We start from the raw sequence: 10,799 nt of genomic DNA, 5'->3' as shown, positions 1-10,799 counted from the left end.
TATATATAGGTGTACATTCTAATCCATTACCTTGTGTTATTATTATGATAAGACTATAATCTTATAACTGTAAAATCTCTGTGAGTTATTTCCGGATATTTCTATTGAAACTAGATATTATTAAAGCAATTATACAAAGGCCGAAACAGATAATGGTCTGACGCTGCAGGACCGGGCTATACAGTGGATGCATTAAAGTTTCCGATTCAAGTTTTCTCAGCTTTTGCCCGGGTTGGGCATTATTATGATAAAAGACGATGCTCCTTTACCTTTCTCGGTCGACCTCTTCAATGGCTTGTTGTAATCTCACTAGTTATTGACGGCAAATGTCCGAATCAGTTGTTTTTTCGGACGACAGCAGTGCTGAATGCATGCTTCCTTTCTAGTTCGGCCTTATATGCAGTGTCACCTTTTGTAATTTCAACCCGAGCCTTGCCACAGGTTGTAAAGTTTTTCCTCACTCCGATCATAATCTTTGCTCGTACGTAATCCACTCTTCACCAGCCGTGGCCAATCAGAGATTGCATTGCGTCTCTAGAGTTTCACGAATTTAAATACAACCGGATAAGTTATTTTGCGTCAATTCGTGCGGCTCCCAAATATTTAGTTTCCTTGTTTACTTGTTGTAGCCCGCTTGCTTCAAATGTTTTTTTTTGGTGTTTGGTAGGGGATATGAAGTTCGTCGGTGATATCATGGCTACTCACGTGTCTTTATTGTCCAGTTTTCGCAATAATTTTTGGTAACCTTTTTTTTCTAATTAATTTACATTTATGAGGAACATTTCTCACATCAAAATTTCCAAAAGCTATAGAAAAGAACATTTTTGGGCCATTTCTTCTTACAACCCGTTTTGAGCATAACAGCGCAAGTTTTTTTATGGGCTTGCATAGCACGCGTTCCTTTGTCGTACTAAAATGGTGATACATAGCACATTTATAAATAATAGATACCGGATAACTGTTATCCGTCCTTAATGCTTTCTACCTTATATCTAAATAAAGGCCTTCAAACAAATTTAGCATACCTATTATGGTTATTAACTTTTAAACGAGAGGAACGCCAACCTGGGGCGGCTTATGACATCTAATGTGTACGACTCCAGAGCCATCTACTTCCGTCAATACTTTTCCGACTATATATATATATATATATATTATACGTTCTAAAATTCAAAGTTAATCCAAGACAGGTTACCGATCTCAGAAGGTACATCATTTTTCCTAATGAGATCGTGAGGTACCGGGATAGATTTTAGCTGAAAGCTAACATCAGTAACCCAGCAGATGTAGTTTTGAAAAACCTATGATTGTGTATTAAAAAAAACTGGAGAATCTATGCTGTCGAGGCCAGTTGGCTGGAGACAACGAATAGAAAGAAATTCAAACAACGAAAAATTTTTACTCGTTACGCTTTATTTCCCAGCTTGAAAATAAAAGGGCTTGAGAACATTTTGTTTTGGTATTGATCAACTAAAGACGCTACGAACATTTTGATCTAAGTTCTGACCATTTCAATATAACTTTTTTCTAGAACTATTTGTGCGCTGTTACAGTAATGATTGAGCTAAGTTAATTCTACGTAAAATTGAAACTTGAATAAAATGCAGATAGAATTTAGAGGTTCATCTATATTGAGAGAAATATGAAAGATTACAAACTGATTATTGAGGGGTTGTTCTACTAATTCACATCAATAAAACAAAGCGATTAACCGTGAAAGTTTGGCCCAGTGTTTTTATAAAGTTAGGTAATCTCAACTTGTTGTCGATACAGTATAAGATAGCCCACGTCTACAATACGATAATACCCACTATAAAGATAAAGAGAATGTGGTTGGAATAAATTTTTGCTTGTTTTTTTTTATTGGTACTCATGTTTTTTGTCTTTAACTAATTTAAAAAGCACGTTTTTTCTTTCGTTGTAAAATGGATGCGTCCAAGTAAATATAGCTGGAATAAGAAAAAAAAAGTCTTTTGTGTACCATGATAATAGTTGTTATATTATGGAAACTAAATACTAAATATTTGCTTAATTTTTTTTAACGAAAAAGGAAATTAAATAAAAATGCATAAGAAACAATAACGTTGCCTTTACCCTTCAGCCATATCGTGCTACACCATACTATATGGGTCAAAATAGACAGTTGTGACCGACCCGATTCTTATTAGTGTTGTCATCGAACACTATACCTACAATGTAACTTTGCCAAGATGTGCTAAACGCTCTTCTATCCGGAAGTCACCTGATTGTCCTTGATAAAATCATTCGGATGCGCAGTGAATGTACCCATGCAGAAAGATATTGGCTTGTCCGGAAAAATCTTAAATAAATTTCAAATTAGCAAACAAAGCTTTTGGCTATCTATAAAGCTTCACGACTGTTCAACGACAAAAATATCGTCTAGAGCTGGAAGTCAATGCTCAGTAATCAAGTTTTTTGACCGAGAACCCGAAAATAGGTGGAAGCATTGGAAAGGTAAAATATCAAATAGTTTTACTATTTGAGAAATTTTGGTAGGCGAACTCCTCGCCATCGTATCATTAATGTATCAGCGATATTCGTTATAGCGGATAAAGTTTAATTTTAAGACTGCAAAATCATGAACAATAAAATTAAGGTGGTTATTTATATGAGTTAATTTATACGTTGGTGTTTGAGTCAAGTTTTTATAGAATAGAAAATTCTTTTGCTTAACTTAACAGTTGACATCTAAATGGAACGTTACAGGTAGCTAAAAAGTTTTTACACGGGAGCAAATTTATAGTTGCCCATTCGTGCTTATTCAGAAAACCCATTTTTCGAAATAAATCTGTACTGTCAGTGCACGAGCCGCATCGTTCTAAGTAAGCGAGTAATGTTCTTCTATGAACAATTTTATTTCTGTACATGAAAAGGAAGTTTTTCATCAAAGAGAAACTCAATAAAACACAAGGAGAACCTTCACCTTTATCTACACGTGATACGCAAAGGGCTAGCACAAACCCTTTTTTAGGTATACGTGTAAGTTCGGGCACTACTACAGACTAGTATCGGTTTTATGTACGTTCTGAAAAATATTTTTACCAAGACCTGATCTAGAGGACGCTGGCTCAACGTTTGTCGAAATAAAGTTTAGATCTGATCTGAACCCTCCGTCTTGTCTAACACCTGCTATTAATATTCTTGAGTGTAACGAAGTTAGAGCAGGCGTGTGCTGAATCGTCGAAATTAGACATTCGTGAATAAGGTGCTTAATTAAGATATGGACGAAGCCGTGAAGGGATGATGTTTTGCATCTACTTAGAAAAGATTCTCCTAGGCTCTATTATATACGCCCGTAGTTCTATCAAAGCCATTTACACAGAAGATATCTCGCCCACCTAATCAGCTACGATTCTAATCAATGGCTCAATTTCAACGAAACCATTGAGTGAAGTCATCGGCTCTATAGTTGCAGCAACTGAGGTCGATAAGATATGGGCCTCGTTTTCCCGATAGCCGTTGCCGGATTCGTCTGCTGGGTACTCTACAAAACTTGGTGCGTTTCCTAGACGTCCTGCTTGACGGCGTTGACAACTATTAGAAAACATGTGAGACATGCTGTGATACGACATATTTCTATATTTTACTGAATGCATTTCGAGACGTTTGAGAAGCGTGTTATAGTGTTTGAATGCGTTTGACATGATGATGTTTGCCGATTTGACTACTTTTCGTTTGTGGAGAATCGACCACAATGAGATAATATACAGTCTTATTTTGAAAACATTTGGGGTATGACGTAGTATACCATCATGATAATAGTTAATGGTACCTAAAAATAATTCGGTAGAGCTCACAGGGTTATATGTATAACTGTTATACGTTTTGGGTATATATGTATCGCCGCAACTGACGATCAGTCGTCAATACGAATTATATCTAACTTAGCTTAACGGACTTTAATGAATATTGCGTCTTGGAATAATTTAGAAAAATCATTTACACACTATATAGAATAAACAAACGTAGAAAAAATTTCTTCAATATCATAACTATAATGTATCAAACGTATGAACGTTTAGAGAAACACTTAATCGCGTGAAAAATATTCAATGCTTTTAAGCTACAGCTGGTCAATCGTAGAGCCCGCAGTCTGGATCTAGAGCCGCCCATATATAACACCTTATTTATATATATATATATATATGTATTGAATGATCTGGTGGCCATTTCTAGCTAGGTTGTTTGGCGTGTGGTCGGCATTGGGGTTAATTCAAAGCTACGGCTTGGCAGTAGTAGATAAGTGAGACACTTCGAGGATGAATTCCCGTATTTTATAACATCTTATTATGGTAATAACACCAAGATTACCCAGGCCCATGAAAAAGTTATGCTGCTTGTGATGAAGATACGTTATCGGAAGGGGCAAATGATAGTTTTATCACTTTTGTTTTGGGATCTTCGACGTGACAAATGCTCCTGGTAGTAATTTAATAAAAAAGCTATCGCGAAGGTTGGACAAGGGCGGCACATCGATAGTTATGACATCGCCAAAGAACTAGCAGCGTTGAGCCGTTCAAAAAAGCTTACTCAGTCATATATACATCCGCGAAGCTCTACCGAAGGATAACAAAAACGAGGTACTTTTAGAACGATTCATTACGGCTGATGAAAAATGGATCACATACGAAAAATCATAATTAATGATCTCAGACGAAAAGCTTCACATGATGTGGCTAAGCCCGGAGTGTAGTTATAGGCGATCTCATGTGTTTGAAACTGAAACGGATCGTGCCTTATTTTTTGCTACCGCCTGTTGACTTGGACCTCTACTGTCAACAACTGACGAAGTTACAAAAAAAAGTCGACCAGAGCTAGTGAACAAAACGACGCTATGACGATGTTAGATTACATATATCTTAAGGTACCTGGCAAGAATTGAGAAAACCTGGATGAGAAATTGTGATGTACCTGCTGTATAACTCGCATCTTCCGCCGTTGGCAGGCCGACACCTGCTTCGGTCTTTGCAGAGCTCCGTTAGTAATATTAATCTATGTTCAATGAAGAGGTACAAAACTCACTTTAATATGATTTTTTCCCCGAAAAATACAGACATCCTACGTTAATTATGGTAAACCGGAAAAACACACGGAAGAATGGCACATATTTAGTTGAGCAATATTATTAGAACATCGAAAAAATAAGTATTAGCTTAAATATTAGCTTGAAAACCGCAAATATTTCCGATTATAATGTGTATAACAGGCAAAGGTACGCATTGCAGGGAACGGTATGAACATTTTCAGCAGTTCGTCCGATTGGGGATCCCGGGTCCGCGGCCATCTATATTCGTTGGGAACTTGTATGAAATTTACAGCAGGTAAATTCCTTTTGTTTGATTCATGAGAAATAAACAGCATTAGTCTGAATACATAATGGCCTTAGGAACATTTTCCACTTGCTTCATTCAACCAAGATGAGCAAGGCCTATCAAGAACATCATGTAAGTTTTACTCAGTGTGATGTAGTTGCTTGAATGCGTATTTTGAGATACAAATACATCTTTCAGAGGTCATTTGAATAGTCAGCGCAAGTGGCATCTTAGATACGGGCCTGTTCTTGGATATTTTTTCGGCCACGAGCCCATCTTGCTCGTCGCTGATCTTAATCTTCTCAGAAAGATCCTTATCAAGGACTTCGCAGATTTTCCCGACCGCCCGGTAGGTCGAATTATCAGTCTATTTCTTCTATCCTATGCATTGTCTATAACATGCGATATGCGTATATTAAATCAGCTTAGTGATGATCTAGTTTGTCGATTCAGTATTGCGGCACAGTAGAAAACCTAACTTGGATTTGGTAGAACCATGCATACATCGTGTGTGCTAGGCAAGATAGTCCGACGAGAGTTTCAATACGGTAAGCTGATAAGTTGAAATGCGAACATCTGAAGTTAGAAAAACGAAGCACTTTGAGCCCAGTCAGAAGTTTAAAAAACGGCAAATTTGTATAGCTCTTTGCGGATGGGTCACGGGGAAAAAAAAGCTCGAGTTCAAGTTGCAAGTTCCTTTGTTCACTAACTTAACACTATCCATCTGTAATTATGTGCTATATATCGGTATAGGAATTATTTGACATCAGTTCGAACAATGGATCGATTCTAAAGCTGAAGGGATTGCGTTGGAAAGAGGCCCGAGCTACACTGGTTTCGTCATTTTCCAAGAACAAAATGAAGCGGGTACGAGGCCATGTTTGCGTCTAACAAATAGGATGGCAATCAAATATCTTCATAAAGTCATTACAAAAAAACACTCTTATTTTATATGAAACAATGTTTGTATATTGCTCCAGTATGAATACGATAGGGGTTGAGCTGTAACTTGAAATAACTTGAAACTGATCCTATGTAAAGTGCTCACTGAATAAAACGATCATTATTATTTTCCTAGATGTTGCCTGAAATTTTGTCTATGGTCGACGAATTCATGGAAAACGTACGCGATGCCTTTATAACGGGGAATCGGTTCGTAGACATTAGCGAACTCTACCAAGCATTATCGCTCGACTGTTTATCTCGCAGCGCTATGGGGGCAGACTTTGCTATCCAGAAGGATCTAGACAAATCGAAAATCTTCAAGCAGATGAACACCATGCTTCGGGAGAAGTTCAATCTTCTCAACATAGTGCTTCGTAAGTGTCGCCTGTTTACGAGGAAGATTTAGCCTCAGATTATTTGAATAGTCTAGCATATAGCATATTTTCAAACTATCCGACTGGATACTGATCATAAGTATTTTTTCATAGCGGCAATTCGTTAGCATCAGTAATTTGACATAGCGGTGGTCAGAGCCTTGCTAATCATCCTTCAGAGCATATATTCGTAGTAAATGTGACCGTATTCAGGATTTACTATGACAACTAGGTACAGGCGATAAAACGAAAGAGTATAAGAAAGAAAAAGTTTTCTTAGAAAACTTTTTCGTTTTAATGCTGCATTTTCCTTTGGTGTTACTCTTGTAATCTTCCTTTCGTATGTTTCTGTAGTTTCATTTCCTGCTATTGAAGGCATAATTAACCCTATAATCAAGATAATTGGAAACGTCAGAGCATGTTTTGGAAATAATCCTGAGTGGTCACTTAGGCAACGTTGCATGGACTCAATTAAGCGACGGCGGGACGACTCCAGCGTGAGTAGTGCGTAGTCAACTTGTTAGTAAAGAAGTTTTAGGTAGATCAGTTTTGTCCGCAACTGTGTACGTACTTCTCCATGCGCTTTGTGAGTCTAGACGTTGACGCTGCGATATGACTGTGATCCAAGAAGTTTAACGTAGACGAACTTGAATTAAATCTGTTAAAGAATTAAATCGATTCCTTCGACCTAATAGATATCATGGCTGCGTCCCTGTCGATATGCGGTACTTCATTAATCAACATAGCATTTCGCTTTTACTTATGGAGGGTGGAACACTGTCAGCCTAGAATAGAATGAACTCCTGTAGTAAATCTAAAAAATACCTCTAGGGTGAGGGCCAGTTAATTATCTCTATCTTATTATAATATTGTCCTTTATCGTGAGTTGCTGTGTGTGATAGTTCGTTGCCTAACTGAGTGGTTATGGTTATTCTGACATCAGCGTCATCGATTAGATATTCTCCAACTGATACTCGAAGCTCAGCTTGCTGACGTGGAAATAGAAGACTCGGCTGATGTCGCACACCTGACCATGAGTGAAGAAGGTCACGAAAGAGACCTCAAAGATGCAAACGAAAGAGAAGGTTCTTATTCGTTAAGAAATTGTCCGATTTCCGGGAGTCTAAGGGGCCTTCGCGACAAACAAATCATCGACAACGCTTACGGGATGCTGATTGCTGGGTAACAACATGATGATGATGATGATGTAATGCATTGACCATCGTCGTAGCACGATCGGGTTCATCGCAAACATCGTTTCTATATTTGTGTATCTTCTCACAGAAGAAGTCGCAAGTCACTACTGCGTGAAGCATCCTATTCTAACTTCTTCTTTATTTAATATGATAATGACAGATAAGTAGTTATATTCAGTTCCACCTACTATTTCATAATAGTCATATAAAATTCGATGAATTTCAGATATGAAGCGACCTCAGCATCGTTGGCTTTTATCACCCGAATGCTTGTCCGTTTCCCCCATGTGCAGAGACGTCTTCGGACTGGGCTGATCGAAGCGACTGAAGGCGGTAAACGTTTCGAAGTTGAGCGTCTGGATCGTTTCAGTTATTTGGGCGCGGTCATCCAAGAATGTTTACGGATGTATACGCCAATCTACGCGTACGTAATCTTCCTGTTACGGCTGACGGTGATGCGCTATTCACAGCTTCTAGTAAAGTTGCTCTATGTCACTTATGTGTTTTAGTGCACGATGAAGGAACGGTGTCCTTATTTCGATACTGAAATTTATCGGCACCGGTGCGTTGAATACGATCCTGGCATGGCGATCTATGGATTACGGACGAAGAAATCGTTGTGTTTTATTTGATTTCAGCCTCACGATCCGAAAAGCGCTCAGAAATAAGACCTATGAAGGTATGAGAATCCCTGAGGGCATGAACGTGCTTGCTTCTATCTGCGAAATTCATAACAATCGTGATATCTTCGTTGATCCACAAGTTTTTCGGCCCGAACGGTTTCTTCCAGAGAAGGTCACTCCGGACATGACATTTGCCTGGCTGGTACGATGTCGATTTAATTTCTATGTACAATTTATAGAATATACTCAAAATATGATTATTATGTTAGGGCTTTGACGACAAGCTTCATATATACGAAACCTCGCAAATCGTGACTGTTTCCAGCTGCTATGAGGATTAACTCGTGAGCATATATTTTCCATTAGATAACTTATTTAGTAGTTAACCTTGCAGGTGTTCGGTGCCGGGCCACGAAATTGTATCGGGATGTATTTTGCTCAGATGCTAATTAAACTAGTTCTAGCGAAACTCTTGACCAAATATCGCTTGACAGCCGATGCAGAGCCATTGGGAGATTCAAAATTCAGACTGAATGTCTCGCCATCTCAACTGGATATCGAGGAGCCACTTCTAGTTCAATTGTTTAAACTCTAGATCGCAAACTAAATTACGATTACCGATAAGGGAGATGCAAGACAATGGGTTCATCTAGTTCCTGCGAGGTTGTCACTGCCTAGCTTTGGATGCTTCTAGCGGATGATTCGCGACGAATCATTGTATCGTACAAAATGTAAGCTGTAGTTTCTTTTTGGGTTATTTTCATCCATCTTCCTCCATATCGAAGTCGATTATTATTGGCCAGAGTAAATGGTGGCCCGATACAATGTATGTATTTAACCTTCGGCACCGTACGCTGTGCTAAAACTCGCGAGTGCTGATGAAGAATAAGTGGTGATACACGACACGATAGTGATGAATGAAATTCAATGTTTGTATCTTACAAACGCCGTAATTTTAGTGCGAATTCGCTGTGGAGAAAACTTTATGGGCATCGCTTCAATTATGCCCCGTCAAGGAAACATCTCTAAATCGTGATTTTCTTCAACGCATAGTCAGAGATAGCTTTTGTCCCAATAATATAGTTGTCAATCTGGATTTGTGTACAGTTGTTACGATATATGTGTGGACGTCTTACAACGTCGGTTGTCTGTTAACGAAAAATCGTTCTATCGGAACGCCGAACCCCAACCAGCAAACTGTGTGTTGTCATAAAGTAATCGTATGGTGCTCGTGAAAGACTTATCTACTTCGAGAAGAACTTCGATCGCAAAAGGTTTTCAAGCCGAAAGGTTGAAGCTGCTCAATGTACTTCTTCTGCATTATCTAACTCCCGCTGAATCGGAACCTCGAGCTCTCTCGTATGCCCGCTTTTGTTTACTAGTATGTATTCAGCTCTTACTTACTCGCTTAAAAATTACCGTTTCATTAGCTCTTCAAGAGAAACCCTTTGTGTAATAAACCAATGCAATTTGTCTGTTGTATTTTACTTGCTTGGGTGAATTGTAATTGCTGCAGTCAATAAATTAGTTCAAAGGGTTAAATCGGCCCTATAATCGTCTCTGGAATCGATTGGTTCGCACTGCCGTTATACACCGTAACAGGTCACCGAGACCTTTCATTTAAGCTCGTTCCTCACGTCGTACACAAAACGCATGAAAACGAAATGTGTACAGTTATAAGAAGATTTTTATCGTAGAAGTGTACATCAAAATAGTCGCCATTTATGCCATCTTGCCTCGCCCTTGCATTCAGCTGCGAGTCCAGGCTGGCCTAATTCGTCTGTTCCCCATATAGCTATACAGACAAGCACATAAACGCTAAGCATTTTTGGTTGTTAGAATAGGACTATTACATATAATAAAGGACAAGTATATTGAGAAGACAGAAGGGATTCTGTTTACTCTCATTCGAACATGAACATTTCCAAAAATGTTTATCATTGTGGTTTCCCAAAAGAGTGCAAAAAGGTTTGCCAAGGATCAACGGACTCTATACATATTGCTTTAAGTCGTTTCGTCGTTGTCTGCACCATGGCTATCACTATGTATCCTTAGACCTGAAGAATTGTATGCCACAAGCAACGCACTATTATCATTTTGTTAATTAATCCAGCTTAGTAATATTAACTTGAACGATTTAAGCGGAATGATAAAACGGCTTACCATGGACTATGACTTAACAGACATTGATGCACCGAGTTTGCCCAAAGAATTAGTAGTTTGCTAAGGGAGTCATTGACAGTGAGGGGACGGCGTGGCCGTCAAGACTATTTTCGAAAACGTGGAATACCAGGCTGACGCTAAATTTTTTTAATTTTGAAGAAAAAT

At 38.5% G+C, this 10,799-nt stretch overlaps 1 protein-coding gene across 2 annotated transcripts; it reads left to right on the top strand.

The window, feature by feature from the left end:
- The first annotated feature begins 3,164 nt into the window (after positions 1-3,164).
- Positions 3,165-10,312, top strand: LOC147757918 (cytochrome P450 3A31-like). 2 transcript variants are annotated; one of them, XR_015320460.1, is made up of 11 exons: positions 3,165-3,517; positions 5,247-5,342; positions 5,532-5,682; positions 6,087-6,200; positions 6,412-6,652; positions 7,007-7,149; positions 7,596-7,834; positions 8,075-8,272; positions 8,487-8,673; positions 8,866-9,202; positions 9,579-10,312. XR_015320460.1 is itself a non-coding variant. In XM_086979351.1 (10 exons), the coding sequence occupies exons 1-10, from the start codon at positions 3,456-3,458 to the stop codon at positions 9,064-9,066; spliced, it is 1,632 nt and encodes a 543-aa protein (XP_086835477.1). In that variant the 5' UTR covers positions 3,165-3,455; the 3' UTR covers positions 9,067-10,309. The 2 variants fall into 2 exon arrangements, 1 of the variants encoding a protein (XP_086835477.1); XM_086979351.1 differs by having other exon boundaries at positions 8,866-10,309.
- The last annotated feature ends 487 nt before the right edge of the window (positions 10,313-10,799 follow it).

The sequence above is a fragment of the Varroa destructor genome, unplaced genomic scaffold (genome assembly GCF_002443255.2).
Source record: "Varroa destructor unplaced genomic scaffold, Vdes_3.0 BEIS01000002.1, whole genome shotgun sequence".
In the NCBI taxonomy this organism is placed as follows: Eukaryota; Metazoa; Arthropoda; class Arachnida; order Mesostigmata; family Varroidae; genus Varroa; species Varroa destructor.
This window is presented reverse-complemented; position numbering and strand designations above follow the sequence as displayed.